The sequence below is a fragment of the Cololabis saira genome, chromosome 15, assembly GCF_033807715.1.
Source record: "Cololabis saira isolate AMF1-May2022 chromosome 15, fColSai1.1, whole genome shotgun sequence".
Lineage (NCBI taxonomy): Eukaryota > Metazoa > Chordata > Actinopteri > Beloniformes > Belonidae > Cololabis > Cololabis saira.
The window spans coordinates 4269724-4288717 of record NC_084601.1 but is presented as its reverse complement, the minus strand read 5'-3'; the positions used below and the strand labels follow the sequence as shown (position 1 = coordinate 4288717).

Here is an 18994-nt window from a genome sequence, read left to right as displayed (position 1 = left end):
GTTAAAGTGCCTAAAGGAAGGAAGGAAGGAGAGTGCATTCAGCTTTAGATGAAGTTGCTCCTTTGAAAAGGAGGGTTTCTAGCCACAGGAGCTTAACTCCCTGGTATAATTCAGATATCCGCATGTTGAAACAAAACGTGCGTAAAATGGAAAGGAAGTGGCACTCTTGTAGGTCTGTAGACTCTCATCGTGAATGGAAAGATATTCTAATAGTATATAAAAAAGCCATTCGCAAAGCCAGAACAGCTTATTATTCAACGTTGATAGAGGATAACAAAAGTAACCCACGTTTTCTGTTCAGCACTGTAGCCAGGCTGACAAAGAGTCACAACTCTGTTGAGCCGTGCATTCCTGCAGCTCTCAGTAGTGAGGACTTTATGAGCTTCTTTAACAGTAAAATCACAAGAATTAGAGAAGAAATCAACCAGCCGGTTGTAGGTGTTTCTTCAGCTTTAGCGACTTCCCTAGGCTCTGACTTGTCTCTAGACTGTTTTGATCCTATAGACCTCCCTGAGCTGACTTCACTCGTTAATAGAGCTAAGTCAACCACATGTATGTTAGACCCCATCCCGACTCGACTATTCAAACATATTTTTTCTCTTATTGGTACGACAATACTGGACCAAATTAACTTATCCCTAAGTTTAGGATATGTACCACAGGTTTTCAAAGTCGCAGTAATTAAACCTTTACTTAAAAAACCTTCTCTTGACCCAGACACCTTAGCTAATTATAGACCAATTTCCAACCTTCCATTTGTGTCTAAAATTCTGGAAAAGGCAGTTTCAAGCCAGTTATGTGACTATTTGTATAGAAATGATCTGTTTGAAGTCTTTCAGTCAGGGTTCAGAATGCATCATAGCACAGAGACAGCACTTGTTCGAGTCACGAATGACCTCCTTATGGCCTCAGATAAGGGATTAGTGTCCATACTGGTTCTACTGGACCTCAGTGCTGCTTTTGACACTATAGATCATGGCATTTTGCTGCACAGGTTAGAGCATGTTGTTGGGATTAAAGGGACAGCTCTATGTTGGTTTAAATCATACCTATCTGACAGGTTCCAGTTTGTTCATGTACATGAGGTTTCTTCAGAACAGTCAAGGGTCTGTTATGGTGTTCCGCAGGGTTCAGTGCTAGGGCCAATCTTGTTCAGTTTATACATGCAGCCGTTGGGAAGTATAATCCAGAATCACGGCATACAATTTCATTGTTATGCTGATGATACGCAGCTCTATTTGTCTATGAAGCCGGATGAAACAGAACCGTTAGTTAAACTTCAGGCATGTCTTAGGGACATCAAGGACTGGATGTTCAGAAATTTCCTGCTTCTAAATTCAGATAAAACAGAGGTTATCATTCTTGGTCCAGAGCATCTTAGGAAGGGATTAGATGGTGTTGCGATGGCTTCCAGTGCAACTGTGAGAAATCTTGGTGTTATTTTCGATCAGGATTTGTCGTTTAAACCATATGTCAATCAGGTTTGTAAAATAGCCTTTTTCCATCTCCGTAATATTGCAAAGATTAGGAAAATCCTCTCACAGAGTGATGCAGAAAAACTAGTTCATGCGTTTGTATCTTCTAGACTAGATTACTGTAATGTGTTGTTAGCAGGATGTCCAAGTAATTTGCTGAATAGGCTCCAGCTGATCCAAAATGCAGCAGCACGAGTACTGACAGGAATTAGCAGGAGAGACCACGTCTCTCCAGTGTTAGCGTCGCTCCATTGGTTACCCGTAAAATTCAGAATCCAATTTAAAATTTTATTACTTGCGTATAAAGCCCAAAACGGCTTAGCTCCGCATTATTTGCAAGACCTGATAGTGCCTTATGTTCCTGTCAGAGCTCTCCGTTCTCAGAGTGCAGGTTTACTCGTAGTTCCTAGAGTATCTAAATGTAGATTTGGAGGGCGGGCGTTCTGCTATCAGGCGCCACTACTATGGAACCAACTTCCAATCTGGGTTAAGGGGGCTGACACCACCTCCACCTTTAAAACTAAACTTAAAACATTTCTGTTTAGTAAAGCCTATAGTTAGTGTTTAGTAAACCTCTAGCTGGTGTTGGTAAATCTCTAGGTAGTGTAAACTTTAGTGTGTCAGAGTCGCTCCTGTGGTTTCTTGTGCTGGCCCCCCCTTCTCCTCCCTTTTCTCTCTTTTGTCCATGTTGCAGCATCCTTTGCCGGACACCGGAACCTGCAGTGTGGGAGTGAGGGGGGCAGGGTAACGGCCCCTTTTGGGCGGGGGAGAATGTTCGTCCCTCAAGACTCCTCTCCCTGGCCCTGCCCCTTCTCAACCTTTCCCCGATCCTGCACCCCAACCTGGGACTTGATGATTGGGCCGGAGCTTCGGGAGCTGCGTGCTGGCCTGCGGTCCCCACCCCTGGTCATCCCGTTGCTGGCCCCCCCTTCTCCTCCCTTTTCTCTCTTTTGTCCTGCAGGTGGCCGTGGGTGGCTTGTAGCTTGCATTACGGAGCACAAGTCTTTTCCTGACCCTGCACCCCAACCTGGGACTTGCTGATTGGGCCGGAGCTTCGGGAGCTGTGTGCTGGCCTGCGGTCCCCACCCCCGGTCATCCCGTTGCTGCTTCCACCTGCCTGCTGTGCTGTTGCCGTCCCTGACCCACCAGTCTGGCCCTCGGCAGGAGGGTCCCCCCTGATGAGCCTGGTCCTGCTCAAGGTTTCTTCCCTCCTAAAGGGGAGTTTTTCCTTGCCACTGTTTGGCTTAAGGTTTTTCTCCCACTAGGGGAGTTTTTACCTGCCATTGTTTATGTAATAACTGCTCGGGGGTCATGTTCTGGGTATGGGTCTCTGTAAAGCGTCTAGAGACAACTCTGTTGTATTAGACGCTATATAAATAAAATTGAATTGAATTGAATTGAATTAAACGGTTTAATCTCACATCCTGACTATACGGGGCATTATTTTTACATTCATAAACTCGATGTACTTCATGGGTATTACTGTTTCATTCTGCAGCGCCTGCTGTGTGTTACAAGTGAAACATGGAAATTATTCACATAACTGCCTTGGAGGAAACATCCACATCACAGGCCTGAAGATTAAATTAGCGTTTATTACTTCAATAGCTGATAATATATTGAGACGCAGAGCAACGGCGTGGAAATCTATTGGATCCTTCCTCACCTTAGTGTAAGTTTTGGGGTTATTTAGACTACGGTGCTGCCAGTGTGTGTTCAGCCAGAGACGTTTTATAAACTCTCCCCCCCCCCCACTCCGGTTGTGTTTCCTGTATGTGTGTCACGTGGGTTTCCCCACCGCCCCTTTAGGAGACTAACAGCAGGTCCTGAGTCTATTGAGTCCTATGGGAAAAGTGAACATGAGCACAGATTATTACCAATTCCTTCGCCCCATAGTAACCTAAGTAAATATGGGACCCATTTTTCAAAAGCCACAAACCTTCTGAACATTCTGACACCAAAATGGAAATTTTCAGACCGACCGATTAGGAGAAAATGAACTTTGTTTGAGACCTGTCTCTGTCTGAGCAACACACTCTCGTGAGATTTGGCTCTCATAGCTAATAATATAATATAATATAATAATAATACATAGCTTTGCTCAGAGTCGTCGGTCACTGCAGAACTGCTAACGTCGTTTTCCCATCGGATAAACTTTAAAACTAAAATAAAACTTGCTTCTTTGCTTTATAATACTGTTATTGATATTATTGAAGTCTTTTTGGAAGGGAAAAAAGAATATTAGACTGATCCGATGATCTTGTACTGGGTTGATAGACATTAAAGTAGCAGATAAAAAAAAAAAAACGAGCGGCAAAATAAGGCGTAAATATTAAGATAAGAGATAAGATATTCCTTTATTAGTCCCACAGCGGGGAAATTCGCAAAGTTAAAGTTGTACTGTATCTCGTTCACAACACTTCCAGAACGATGTGGGGAGAGGGGCGACCACGCCCACTTAGGAGACAGGAAGTGAGGTCAGAGGGGCGACCACGCCCACTTAGGAGACAGGAAGTGAGGTCAGAGGGGTGACCACGCCCACTTAGGAGACAGGAAGTGAGGTCAGAGGGGCGACCACGCCCACTTAGGAGACAGGAAGTGGATACCATTTCATACCATTGGCAGAAACGGTAATGGGTGATCTTCTGTATAGAGGATCTTTGGTTCAGCCTCTTCAGCTCTTCTTCTCTCCCTCTCCCAGGAGTCCTGTATCTCCTGGAGCATGACGAGGAGTACGTGTTCACGCTGCCCTCCGCCTACGCCCGCTCCATCCTCACCGTGCCCTGGGTGGAGCTGGGGGGGAAAGTCTCCATCAACTGCATCAAGAGCGGCTACTCGGCCTCCGTCACCTTTCACACGAAGCCTTTCTACGGAGGGAAGGTGCACAGGTGAGCAGGCGCCTCATTTATAAAGCTTGCGTGCGCACAAAACAGGGCTTGAAAGATGCGAATGCCACCTTCTACGCAAAGGTTGGGATTAAAAAAAAAAAACTAACGGGAAAATGTGCTTATCTTTACGCAAACTTTGATCCTAGCGCACAAACATTTTGAAGATCTGGGGAACTGGCAACACAGACGGTGAGGTGGTGAAATGAAGCCAGATTCATGTCATACTCTTAATGTCATCACATATCAGACTTATAGATCCATGTACACCCAAGCTCGCGGGCGCTTCATTGTAGAGCGAGCCATCGGCCTTTCTAAAAAGCAGGTGGAGGTGTCATGCAGCGTTTGTAAGAAGACAAGTATGTTACATTTTCTTCACGTTCTTTAATTGATCCGGCAATGTCAAGACATTACGTCATACATGGTGTTCATCACAGCACGCATTTGTTGCAGTTCATTTTTCACGTCGTTGATAGCGCTGATGGTGTCCCTCTGTGTTTGAAGCACAGTGTCAGTCAGTCGGCCACTTCCAGCTGCGCCATGTGCTTGGATCGCTCTGGTGGCACTGCTGCTGCAGCCGCGGTGCAGGACACGCCGGGAACCTCCTCATCACCCACCACGACAACCGTAGAGTGACTGAGGACAGAACAAATTAGTGCCGGGCCACTCTCCTCTTGGCCTCCACATTCAGATCACACCACCACTTTTTTATTTCTGCAACAGATCTGTCCGTGGCACTCACGGCGTTTACAGCAGCAACGACGAGCTGCCACTCACTCGCTTTATTTTTGTTAGTGATGCCACTACTGTGACCACCAAATAATGTGGTTTTCCTGCCTCCACCTCATCCACAACATCTCCATCTCAGTCTCCGTGGAATTTCTCTTTCGGGTCTTCCCTGCCGTGATTTCTGAGTGTAAAACACCATTGATCAGCAGGCTCATTCATATGCAAATACAGTCATGAAGTAGTTTGCATTGACCATTCATGGTAGAAAGTGGGCGTGTAGAGGGCGGGATATGAGGCGTATTCACCTGCACAACCTTCCAGCTGGACTGTGATTTATAAAGAGAACATTGCGTGCAAGTGTGCGTGCACACGGTTTTATAAATCCGGATTTTTTTGTGCGCACGCCATTTCGGCTTTTGGGTTTACGTGCACTTTTAGTATGAATCCTACACACTCTTTTATAAATGAGGCCCCAGGTCTTTTCTCTCTGATGGAGCTTTTAAACATCCACTACAGTGGGAAAGGAGATGTCAACAAGTTCTTATCCTTCAGCTCATTAATGAATCCTTTGATTCTGCCTGGATTTTAGCTAAAGTGGCAACATATGGTTTTTGGAGGTTTTGCAAACGTAGAAGTGGGAGAAGTTGCTGTATCTTGATTAAACACTCGGGCCTGGCTCCAGAAGTGAGTCAGTCTCCATTAGTGTTAACGACCGAGTGACTTTGTTGCTTATTTAGCGAGTTTATAAACCACTCTAGCGACCTTTTTAGGTCTTATTGGAGACTTTTAGCAACACTAATGTGAAAGCAGGTATCTTTTTTACTGGTGTCTCAGCCCTTCCCCGTACCAAATACCTCTCAATGTGCTCACACCTTTATTTCACCTCACAAACCTTTTTTGAACAAATAAAAGTAAACTGCAATGAATTACAGGTTGCAATAAAACAAACTACAACCTCTTTTAAATAACAAAACAACAAACCAGTGTAATTATTTCAGGGGTAACAGCTTCCTTTTCTTTGTATTACTGTGTAGCAATATTCAACACACTTTTCCAGCTGCCTTATTTCAAACGTTTAAGAATAATAAAAAAAAAAAAACTTGGCAACTCTTCAACAAAACTGTGGGTGATGTCACGAAGGTTTGTTTGTCCAAAGGTTTTAAACTTTCTACAACTAAGTACAGGACTGTCTCAGAAAGTTAGAATATTGTAATTTTCTGTAATGCAGTTAAAAAAACAAAAATGTCATACATTCTGGATTCATTACAAATCAACTGAAATATTGCAAGCCTTTTATTATTTTAATATTGCTGATTATGGTTTACAGTTTAAGATTAAGATTCCCAGAATATAAAAATTTTTTGAGATAGGATATTTGAGTTTTCTTAATTTTATTAAATTTATTTCTAAATGTTATTACATTTAATAAAAAAAAACATCATTCAGGTATCTGTATCAAAGCAAAAGTATCAGGTTTTAAATTTTGAGAAAACTCAAATATCCTATCTCAAAAAATTAGAATATTCTGGGAATCTTAATCTTAAACTGTAAGCCATAATCAGCAATATTAAAATAATAAAAGGCTTGCAATATTTCAGTTGATTTGTAATGAATCCAGAATGTATGACATTTTTGTTTTTTTAATTGCATTACAAAAAATAAAGAACTTTATCACAACATTCTAATTTTCTGAGACAGTCTTGTATTGTTTGGCTTGAATTAAGTGGTTGCAATACAAGATATTTGCTTCTGTCACTTCAGTTGACTCAGAAATACTGCAGTATTACGGATATTACGAATATTCTTGAGCTTTGTTCTCATTTTCAGCATCTGCAGCAGAAAACACATTACGTTCTGGCCCTCAGCTGCAGGGAGGACTTTAATGATCTTTAGTGTGTGTATTTTCTAACGATTCTCAACGTGAATGGCAGTAAAAGCTTCCTGTCACTGATGGTTAAGGGTCGTTTTCTAACTGGACGTCATCTCTTTGCTTTACAAATGCAGAGTTACAGCAGAAGTGAAACACAACCCGACGAACACCATCGTGTGCAAAGCGCAGGGCGAGTGGAACGGCACGCTGGAGTTCACCTACAGCAGCGGGGAGACCAAAGTGATGGACACCAACAAACTCCCCGTCATCAGGAAGAAGCTGCGTCCCGTGGACAAGCAGGGGAGGACGGAGTCCAGGTGAGAGGACGACCGCCGCCCCGCTGGAGCTGCAGAGCAGCCGAGCTCGTGTACGTAAATGTTTTCCTTCCGTCGTCTTGCAGGAGGTTATGGCAACATGTGACCAAGTCTCTGAAGGAAGGAAACATGGACAAGGCCACGGAGCACAAACACCGGCTGGAGGAGTGTCAGAGAGGAGAGGAGAAGCAGAGAGCAGCCGACAACAAGCCCTGGACACCCAGATACTTCACTAAAGAGGTACAATCCTGCAGTCTGGCCCGCAGGCTCTTTTCACATTTACTCTTCAGTTACACCCAGTACTCGAGTTGTAAAATAAAATCAGGGGGGATGGTGGATTTTATCATATGGGGACAGATAATTTGTGCTGATTACAAATAATATAATATATTACAAATAATAGCAGTGAGTTTTTGAACGTATCAATATGACTCTGTCCTTCACAGGATAAGTAACATGGATCACTGCAAAAACTCAAAATCTTAACAAGAATATTTGTCTTATTTCTAGTTAAAATGTCTCATTTTAGTTAAAAAAATCTCATTACACTTAAAACAAGACTCATCACTGGAAAAAACAACAATTTTCACCTGTTTCAAGTAGATTTTCACTTGAAATAAGTAGAAAAATCTGCCAGTGGAACAAGATTTTTTTGCTTGTAATGAGAAGATAAATCTTGTCCCACTGGCAGATTTTTCTACTTATTTCAAGTGAAAATGTACTTGAAACAGGTGAAAATTGTCAAATAAGTTATTTTTCTGGTGTTATTTTTCTGGTGATGACTCTAAATGTTGAAATAGCAGTAAAACCACATTCATTGATGAAATGACATAAGGGATGGAAAGGGGGGATGGCAGTTTTACAGGGGGGATGATTTGGACCGTTTTTATTTCAGGGGGGGATGCCGTCCCCCCTCATCCCCCCTCATCCCCCCTCAACTCCAGTACTGGTTACAGCGCAGTTACACTTCATTTAGCATCTGCCACTTTGAGAGTTTACAGTCTCAGTGAAATCGTTTACATCGTCCACTTCAAGTGAGGTGGAAATAAAGAATAAATAAAGTCCCACTTGTTAAACACAGAGTTGGTGTCAGTGTCTCAGCAGGGATAACATGAATCAATGATCCAAACATGTAGGACCTGAGTTTAGAGAGCTGGGACTGGATCAGGGGATTCTGACATCGACTCACTGAACCAGTGGTACTTTGTATTTTCATGCGTGAGCTGGGATTTCAACAAACACACCCAGTTGGCACCGTCCTTCCTGTTACCTCGGGTAGACATCATTTGCAGACTGAATCAAACAAAAAAACATGGCGTACATTTTTAATTTTTTAGTGAATAAAATCAATATTTTGAGTTAGTTTCTGCAAAAAAAATGTGTTTTGATTACATTTCTAGCGAGAAATATATATTTTACTTTCATAATATTCACTCAGTGAATGTACATATTTACTCGCTTGCTCGTTGTTGCGAAGTCTTTTCAAACCCCGCCAGAATAAAGGCTGATTTATGGTTCTGCGTTACACCAACGCAGAGTCTACGGCGTAGGTTATGCGGCGACGCGCACCGTACGGCGTACCCTACGCCGTACGGTGCGCGTCGATTTAACGCGTAAATCAGCTCAACCATAAATCAGCTCCCGAGCCGGCGGCTCTTCTCATCCCCCGAAAACATCGGATCAAATTTCTTAACAGGCGTTATTTGGATAAACTGAGCCCAGGTTGGGGATCTTAACGGTTACTTTTACGCCTGAAAAAATATTAAAACGTAATAAAGTTGCATATTAACAGCGCTACAGCTGAAATGAAAACAGCTTTTAGCTCTGGGCTTCCTGATATGGTGTGACGTTTGTGCAAACGTAACTACGCAGTCACTTACGTACCCGAACATAAACCACGCAGTGACGTAGCAAGTGGTGTCCCAATCCCTAGGGAAGATTATAAGGGCCCTACGCCTGTGGCTTCATTTTTAGGGCTAGTGGTAGAAAGTAGGGGGGGGATTGGGATTGGCCCTAAAATAGCTCAACTCCTCCACCCCAAGCAACATCTCATCCCAAAGCCAGAAAGGTCAGTCCATCTTTTTTAGAATGCAGAGTCTCATCCTTGTCTCTTTTACAAGATCTCCAGCCGCAGTAAGAGCTGAAGATGGAGAAACAAAACCCCCACCGATCTGAACCCTCTAGAAACGGCCTCCGCCTAGACATTCTGCCATTGAAAGTTAACAAAATCATCCCTGGTGGATTCAAACTCCTCCCCAGAACAAATCAGAATGATGCAGGACCAGTGTCCCAAACCCTGAGGGACAGTCAAATGTCTTGAGTTGATTAAGGATTTCCTCTGGCGGTGGAAACCCCCTCTGTACGGCGTGATCCGCACACACAGTAGACAGTAGTTCCTGGGAATCTAAATCCAGTTCATCCCGAGAAACCAAAACCCTTTCATGGCCTTGACTACTTTCATATCAACCACAGTAGGAATTAAAAGTATCTTTTAAGCCTTGCAGTCTTAGTTTCTGCAGCGAGCTGCAGCTGCAGCTTCAGGGAACACACCAGCACTCGTACTAATTAAGATTTGCGTGTCACAAACAGCTTTCACACGGCATAAATGTAGCCAGAAGCTTTTATTTCTCCACACGGCTCAGACAAATGGTGTCGGATTTTATGCATACAGACGCTACAGAGTGTTTTTTGTGAAGAAATACACGTCACTGGTCCAGTAAAGTCTAGCTCAGGGGTCTGCAACCCAAAATGTTTTAGAGCCATATTGGACCAAAAACACAAAAAAACAAATATGTCTGGAGCTGCAAAAAATGAAAAGTCTTGTATAAGCCTTAGAATGAAGACACACATGCTGCATGTTTCTATATTAGTTATAACTGGGGGAACTTTTTTTTTTTTCATTATGCACTTCGAGAAAAAAGTTGAAATGTCGAGAAAAAAAGTCGAAATGTCGAGAAAAAAGTAGAAATTCCGAGAAAAAAGTAAACATTTTGAGAAAAAAGTCAAAATGTCGAGAAAAAAGTTGAAATGTTGAGAAAAAAAGTTGAAATGTCGAGAAAAAAGTCGAAATGTCGAGAAAAAAGTCAAAATGTCAAGATTAAAAAGGAACGGAAAAAGGAAGAAAAAAGAGAAAAAGGAAAAAAAAACAAGGGGAAAAAAAGAAGAAAAAGAAGAAAAAAATGTCTGGAGCCGCAAAAAAATAAAGTCTTGTATAGGCCTTAGAATGAAGGCAACACATGCTGCATGTTTCTTTATTAGTTATAACTGGGGGAAGATTTTTTTTTTTTCATTATGCACTTCAAGAAAAGTCGAAATATCGAGAAAAAAGTTGAAGTGTCGAGAAAAGTCAAAATGTTGAGAAAAAAGTCGAAATGTTGAGAAAAAAGTCGAAATGTTCAGAAAAAAGTCGAAATGTCGAGAAAAAAGTCAAAATTTCGAGAAAAAAGTCAAAATGTCGAGATTAAAAAGGAAAGAAAAACGGAAGAAAAAAAGAATAAAAAGAGAAAAAAAAGAAAAAAAGGAAAAAAAGAAAAAAAAAGAAGAAAAACAGGTCAAACATTTTTGAAAAAGCTCCAAGAGCCACTAGGGCGGCGCTAAAGAGCTGTATGCGGCTCTAGAGCCGCGGGTTGCCGACCCCTGATCTAGCTTGATATAGTTTGACATTGCTAAGTTGGATTCATGTGACTGGTTTGTTGCTGTGATCACTGTAACCTGTTTCTCCTCCTGCTCAGGGAGACGGCTGGACCTTCAACAACCCGCTGTGGAAGTCGACCTGACACTGGAACAAACCTCTCTCTCACGGACAATAATCCAGAAGTTTGTGTCGTAGCAGGGGGGGGTCTGACCGGAGCAGCAGGATCCTCCAGACCTTAAGACTCACTTAAGACTCTCAGAGAGGCCGAACGGAGACACAGGAGACGAGCAAGGTGCCAAAGGAACCTCTGTTAGAACCCGGCTCCGCCCAGGGACTCACGGGACTGACGGACATTTTTATAGTATTACTATTTAAAGTAGAACATTTGTATTTTCACTTCGCTAAGGCCTTCTTTTGCACATGCACAGTAACGACATTCACCACCTTGTCCTTGTTTTAATGATCGGTTTGTGTGTTTGGCTCCGTAGCGTTAGAACAGAGCAGATATTCTGTTATGGGCTGGGCGATAAAACCAACTCTATATTTTAGCAGCACACTGAGATTCAGACCGGCTCACAACTTCCCCTCATTGTGTGCATTTCAGCTCTTTTCTTTCTCCCACCTCGCTCCATCAACTTGTGTTAAATTTAGCAGAATGTTGGGACAAAAACTGGGTATAGTTTCACAGGAATAAGCCCTTGTTCTTGCTTCCTCTCCGTCCGGCCTGCAGAGCAGCAGAAGCTCGGCACATTGTGATCTAAGATCCGCAGTTTACACTGTTTCTGTAAACTATTTTACTTATAACAGCTGACATTTTTCAGCAGATGTTCCATTGATCTCCACTTGTTCAGGTAGTTGGAGGAACCAGCCCAAGCAAAAAGGCAGAGAAGTCCTTGTAGCTCCCTATAATGTAATGATTTCCCCCTATAATGTAATAATGTCCTATAATGTAATAATTTCCTATAATGTAATAATTTCTTATAATGTAATAATTTCCTGAAAATCTAATAATGTAATAAAATTTGCACTTAACTCAATCAAAAATGTAATAAAATCCAATAATGTAATAACTTCACCAATAATGTAATAAAATATCCTGACTGATATTGTAATAACATTTTTACTGATGATGTAATACCTTATTACGTTATTGGGAATTTATTACATTTTCAGGTGGGTCTTTTTTTTCTTCTTCCAAAACTGATAATGTAATATTTGACAAATAATGTAATTTATATGTTCATTTTCAGTCCAGAGTTCTACATTTTGTGTTTTAAGTATCTAAGAATGTTATATACGTTGGATTTGAAACACCAGAATGAATATTGGATTAAATTACAGACTTTGAGTAGGATGTAATAAATTCCCAATAATGTAATAAGATATTACATCATCAGTAAAAATGTTATTACAATATCAGTCAGGATATTTTATTACATTATTGGTGAAGTTATTACATTATTGGGTTTTATTACATTGTCGATTGAGTTAAGTGAAAATTTTATTACATTTTCAGGCGTTATTACATTTTCAGGCATTATTACATTATAGGAAATTATTACATTATAGGAAATTATTACATTATAGGAAATTATTACATTATAGGGGGAAATTATTACAGTATAGGGTGAAATTATTATATTATAGGGTGAAATTATTACATTATAGGGTGAAATTATTACATTATAGGGTGAAATTATTACATTATAGGAAATTATTACAGTATAGGGTGAAATTATTACATTATAGGGTGAAATTATTACATTATAGGGTGAAATTATTACATTATAGGGTGCTACAGTCTTCCAGATGGATTTTTGCCCAGCACAGCCGGTATAATCCGGTGGTTCCTACCGTTTGGATGTTCCCAAAACTCCTCCCTGGGCAGGCGTTCTTAGCAGACGTCCCAACCAGCTCCCCTGGTTCTCTCAGCTGGAGCAGCAACATTACCAACCCCAACCCTTCCAGACGACTCAACCTCTCACCGTCTCTACACGAGTCCAGACAACAGTGGTAAAATGCAGTTTAAGAGAGCAGAGACGTTAGAACACTGCAAAAATGCAAAATCTTACCAGGAATATTTGTCTTATTTCTAGTTAAAATTTCTCATTTTTAGTAAAACGAAATCTCATTACAGTTAAAACAAGTCATTACCAGAAAAATAACTTATTTGACAATTTTCACCTGTTTCAAGTAAATTTTCACTTGAAATAAGTAGAAAAATCTGCCAGTGGAACAAGATTTATCTTCTTATTATAAGCAAAAAAATCTTGTTAATTGATGATATCACATAACAAAACAAACCACGTCTTAAGAGGGAGGACTTAAGAGGAAAATAAGAAACTAGCTACACCCTCGAAGAAACAAGAATAAATATTTGTTTTTAATTCAAACATCCTGCACTGCAAAAACTCTAAATCTTAACAAGAATATTTGTCTTATTTCTAGTTAAAATGTCTAATTTTTAGTAAAAAAAATCTCATTACACTTAAAACAAGACTCATCACTGGAAAAAACAACAATTTTCACGTGTTTCAAGTAGATTTTCACTTGAAATAAGTAGAAAAATCTGCCACTGGAACAAGATTTTTTTGCTTGTAATAAGAAGATACATCTTGTCCCACTGGCAGATTTTTCTACTTATTTCAAGTGAAAATGTACGGAAGAGTATTAGGGCCAGGCAGGAGAAAAATAAAAATAATATTTTAGAGGAGGAAGATTTTTTTTTCATTATGCACTTCGAGAAAAAAGTCGAAATGTCGAGAAAAAAGTCGAAATGTCGAGAAAAAAGTTGAAATGTTGAGAAAAAAGTCGAGATTAATGTTGAAGTACAATTTCGAGAAAAAAGGCGAAATGTTGAAAAAAAAAAAGCGAAATGTTGAGAAAAAAGGCGAAATTTCGACTTTTCTTAACAAGAGTATTTGTCTTATTTCTAGTTAAAATGTCTCATTTTAGTAAAAAAATCTCATTACACTTAAAACAAGACTCATCACTGGAAAAAACAACCATTTTCACCTGTTTCAAGTAGATTTTCACTTGAAATAAGTAGAAAAATCTGCCAGTGGAACAAGATTTTTTTTGCTTGTAATGAGAACATAAATCTTGTTCCACTGGCAGATTTTTCTATTTATTTCAAGTGAAAATTTACTTGAAACAAGTGAAAATTGTCAAATAACAAGTTATTTTTCTGGTGATGACTCTTGTTTTAAGTGTAATGAGAGTTTTTGACTAAAAATGAGACATTTTAACTAGAAATAAGACAAATATTCCTGGTAAGATTTAGAGTTTTTGCAGTGAAGGAGCGCATGCACGTTACCTACCGACAGATAGCGGTAGATGTGTAATTGTTTTTATACCTCAGGCTCATCACAACATATCAGTCATATGTAGCCAGTTAATAATACAGATTAAAATATTTTTCTACCAACCCACTTGTAGCTGCCGCAGCTGCAAACAGCTGTTATTCCAGAAAAATAAGGCACATGAATGGAGACCTCCAGTAAGTTTTATTGGTGAAAATAAAACTATGATATATTGGTTACAGAGTGAACTCTGCTCCGGTTTAACATGATAACTACCTAAATAGTCCACGATGATAGATGATATTTTGGTATGAAAACCTTCCTGAGTGGCAGCTGGATCAGAGTTATCAGCTCATGAAGTTCAGAAAATTACATTTTAGATGCTGCTGCACATCCTGGTTTAGACTCATGTACAGGATATCTGTCAATGTTTTATTGTTTTATTATTATTTTAAAGGAGACCTTTTTAAGCATTCATTCAAGCTAAGATGTGAATCTTTCTGACCAACATAGAGGTCACTGCAGCTCTTTAAACTAGAAACAACACACATTTTTACACCATTTTCGCCTAAATGATATATTATCTTTTATCCCTGTGTCATCTAGGAACAACAGAGACACAAAATACAAAAACTGAAATACTCACAGGACCATAAGGATTCAGGAAATGTATAATAAACCCCTACTATATCATTGTTACAGGTCATTGTGAGCCTTAAACTAGAAGAGCATCATTAGGCTCCTATGAAACTATAACAGCCACTAATGTCACAAACTGGTCTTTATCTGCAAATACACGACATAAAGGACATAACGATGAGATAAGGAACCAGCTTAGTTTTATAAACAACATTAGAGACAAAAAATAGAATAAAAAAATACAACAAAAAATAAATACAAAAACGTGAATACTCACAGGACCATAAGGATTCAGGAAATGTATAATAACCCAATTTAGATAATCAATTAACCTGAAGGGGGTTTTAACTTCATGAGTTAATAACTCTGATCCAGCTGCCACTCAGGAAGGTTATTATACCAAAATATCATCTACAGACATGGATCTTTTCAAAAATCATAAGTAAGTTTGTCACCCTGAGTGGTATCTGATATCTGATCTGGAACATGGACTAAAACAACACGAGGACGTTAAACCCGGAGCTGAGGTTAATCTGAACCACGGACAGGTTTAGTTGATCCAGAGTTAAACTCCAGGTATATTTATATTACAGCGTAAAGATAAACCCTGCAGACGCAGAACAACCCACATCAGAGAAATCAGGTGTTTTTTTTTTGTTTTTAAACTGTGAAAATTGAGCTCGGATCACAATCTTTGACATGAACTGACATTTTAAGGAGCACTTTAAGTTCCACAGACTGACAATCATTGGAGGACATCTATGGGCAGAAATATGTGCCACTAGAAACTGAATTTGAATCATTTATATTTGAATTTGAATTGCTCAACTTGAATAATTGCATTAAAAACTGAATCTGAATCACATCGAGTGCAGATACAAAGATCTCCTTTTCACGTAGCCTATTATAACCTCTATTTTCTTTCAACGATATAAACGACCAATGGGAGCTAGATATTTTGAAACCTATTGTGTTTTCTCCATTCTGTGTAAAAAGTGTAGATTTATATCTTGCCGTTTTGTAGAAGAAAGAAAGAAGAAAGAAAATAGAGGTTATAGTAGGCTACGTGAAAAGAAGTTCTTTGTATCTGCACTCGATTGCTCTTCCTGCAGAAGACCTGCATGTCTGGCACAGTGAAACTGAAATTGAATTGCAAGAACTGAAATTGAATTGTGAAAACTGAATGTAGATTCAGTTTTTCAATGCAATGATTCCAATTAAACAATACAAATTTAAATTATGTGATTCAGATTCAGTTTTTCATGCAATTATTCAAGTTGAGCAATTCAAATTCAAATATAAATTATTAAAATTCAGTTTCTAGTGGCACATATTTCTACCCATACACATCCTGACAGCCTTAATACGAGCAGCTAAAATCCCTCGCGTGATGTTGCAATTTAACCAAAAGCCAAGAGTTATAACAGACAACGTTATAACTAAAACCAACATCCCATCTGAAGCCACATAACCTCAACCATGAAGTCAGACATCTACATCTCTCCTGGAGTTTAACTAATGATCTGGACCAGCATTTAAACTCTAAAACTCACCTGTATCAGGTTTAGAGAGTCCTCTAGTGGTTGAGGAGATGATGCTTTTGAGGACACGGAGATGGAGTTTAGGCTGAACCTCAGAGGCAAAGGACTATTATTTGAGCATTCAACATTTTCAGCAACAAATTACACAACTGGAGCTGATTTACAAACACTAATCATCCGTATTTTCTGCACTATAAGGCGCACCTTCAATGAATGACGTATTTAAAACCCTTTTCCATATATAAGGCGCACTGTATTATAAGGCGCACTAAATATCTGGTAAAATAGCGTACTATAGTGGCTGGGGTTGAGTTACGTATTTACCTGATGGAGCTGCGCTACAGGAAACGCTACAAAATCCTACAGCAAATGCAAAAAAAACCCAGAAGAAAAGTAACGTATGTCAAACTTTATTAACAAAATAAAAACCAGGGTCCGGATTCACCAATATGTTCTTAAGAACAATCTTAAGAAATGTCTTAAGATCTAAAATTAAGAAGTTCATAAGAAAGTTCTTAAGTGTAATTCCTCAATATTTTCTTAAGAACCGTCTTAAGAACTGTCATTTCTTACAAATTTCTTATTTTTCCTACTTAAGAACTTCTTAAAATATGTCATTGCATTGCACGCGCCAACAAACAACATTTATACATAAATAAATAAATATATATATATATATATATATATATATATATATATATATATATATATATATATATATATATATATATATATATATATACATACACATACAGGTAGTTTGGTCTTAACCGTCAGTCACTCACTAAACATGGAGAAGGAGTAAAAGAGATGCAGGAACTTTTCAAGGTTATGGTGGATGAGATTAATGTGTGAAAAAAATACTATTGGGGAAAATTAATATTAACTACCACGCTAACTAAAATGCTAACTAACAGTTAACAGGCTCTTGGTGTAATTAATTACAAAGTATATCCTCAAACTATGACCTACTAGTCTAAACTTGTCTAAAATGTGTTGAAAAAGGTGATATTAGAGGCTTATTATTATTATTATTATTATTATTATTATTATTATTATTATTATTATTATTACCTTTTCACAGAAGAAATTTTAAGACAGGTCAAGGTTGTCTTAAAGTTAAGAAAAAAGTCAAGAACAAATTTAAGAAACTTTTCTTTCAAGAATACCATTTATTCTTAAGTTTTTTCTTAAGAAGAAACTTAAGAAGAAAGTTGAAAAAATACTTAAGAACTTTTTTGGAGAATATGGCTTCTTCTCTTTTTTCTTCTTAAGACTGAACTTAAGAAAAAAATGACACTTAAGATTTTTTTTCTTAAGAATATTTGTGAATCCGGCCCCAGCTTTGCTCCGTCTCGTCACAGTCTCCATGATGCGAGTCAGCGTCGCTGCTGTTGTCTTGAACGTCTGTGACGATTCCTGATGTTTTTAGCGCCGTTACTTCGCTGACACCAACTACATTACCCACAATCCCCCTGACTACATTACCCACAATCCCCCTGACTACAGTAACAGACATTACCGTAATGATCATATATAAGACGCACTGCATTATAAGACGCACTGTTGGTTTTTGATAAAAGTGCGCCTTATAGTGCTGAAAATACGGTAATTCCCAACCTTTGCTCTCTAAATGACAACTTTGAATAACTGCACGTAACAGATCGGACATCACTGTTTCTCTGCTTTTCAGGCACTAATTCACCACTGTGGATCAGTAATAAATCATTATCTCTAACCCCAAATAATACTTTTGTAAATAGTATATACTAGAAAATATTTATATATCTATATATATATATATATCTATGATGTACCATAAGTCTGGACTTCTAGAGGTTTATTTATTGTATTATTTTATCGCCCAGCCTGAGTTTCCTGTACGACACCATACTGTAGCTACAAGTGAGCGGTTTCTAAATCACTTTATCATCCAGATAAATCTACTATTTTATACTGTAACTGTGGCTTTTACCAACGTTGGTGGTCTTTCAGAGCTTTACAGAAAATAATGAGTCAAAGTATTATAAATCAGATATACGTGTTGGGATATATTAGACGGTATATTATAGGAGGTCCCGGCTGTTTTGTCTACACTATGAATGTATCTTGGCACATTTTAAACCTTTCCCAGCTTGTACTGTGTTACCACGTGTGCTTTTTCTGCCTCCCCATCCCTCTTTCTTTTGTTCCAAATTATATTTGTTTTGCTCTTTCTACGATGTTTCAGCCACTGTTGCCAAATAGATGATCTTCATTACTACCTCTCTGGTTTTACTCACAAAACAAGCCCAAACATTTCTCTCCGAGACCGTTTGTTTTCCTCCTCCATCTGCATTTCCTCCTCTGAAGATGACACGTGCGAGTCGGCCTCTCCTCACACCCGTCCTGTGCCTCCCCAGGTTCATTAATACTTCTCTTTGGATCTCCATGGTGGTGATTACGGGTGAGACGGTTTGCAGAAACTGCTGGAGACGTGTGGACCTGCGGCCAGAACCAGCAGAACCAGCAGAACCAGCAGCGCAGGGAACTGGATCTGGTTCTGGTTCTGGTTCTGGTTCACGTCTCCACAGTCCAGGAACCACAGGCATCTCTCAGACTTTTG

At 39.2% G+C, this 18994-nt stretch overlaps 1 protein-coding gene across 1 annotated transcript in view; it reads left to right on the top strand.

Annotated features, from left to right (window-relative positions):
* Nucleotides 1-11773, top strand: part of LOC133461310 (oxysterol-binding protein-related protein 10) — a 213083-nt gene extending 201310 nt beyond the window's left edge. Inside the window, exons 10-13 of the mRNA XM_061742171.1 lie at nucleotides 4177-4363; nucleotides 7094-7276; nucleotides 7360-7513; nucleotides 11005-11773. Coding sequence (XP_061598155.1) covers nucleotides 4177-4363; nucleotides 7094-7276; nucleotides 7360-7513; nucleotides 11005-11049 — 569 coding nt within the window. The 3' untranslated portion in view covers nucleotides 11050-11773. The remainder of the gene's footprint in view (nucleotides 1-4176; nucleotides 4364-7093; nucleotides 7277-7359; nucleotides 7514-11004) is intronic.
* The last annotated feature ends 7221 nt before the right edge of the window (nucleotides 11774-18994 follow it).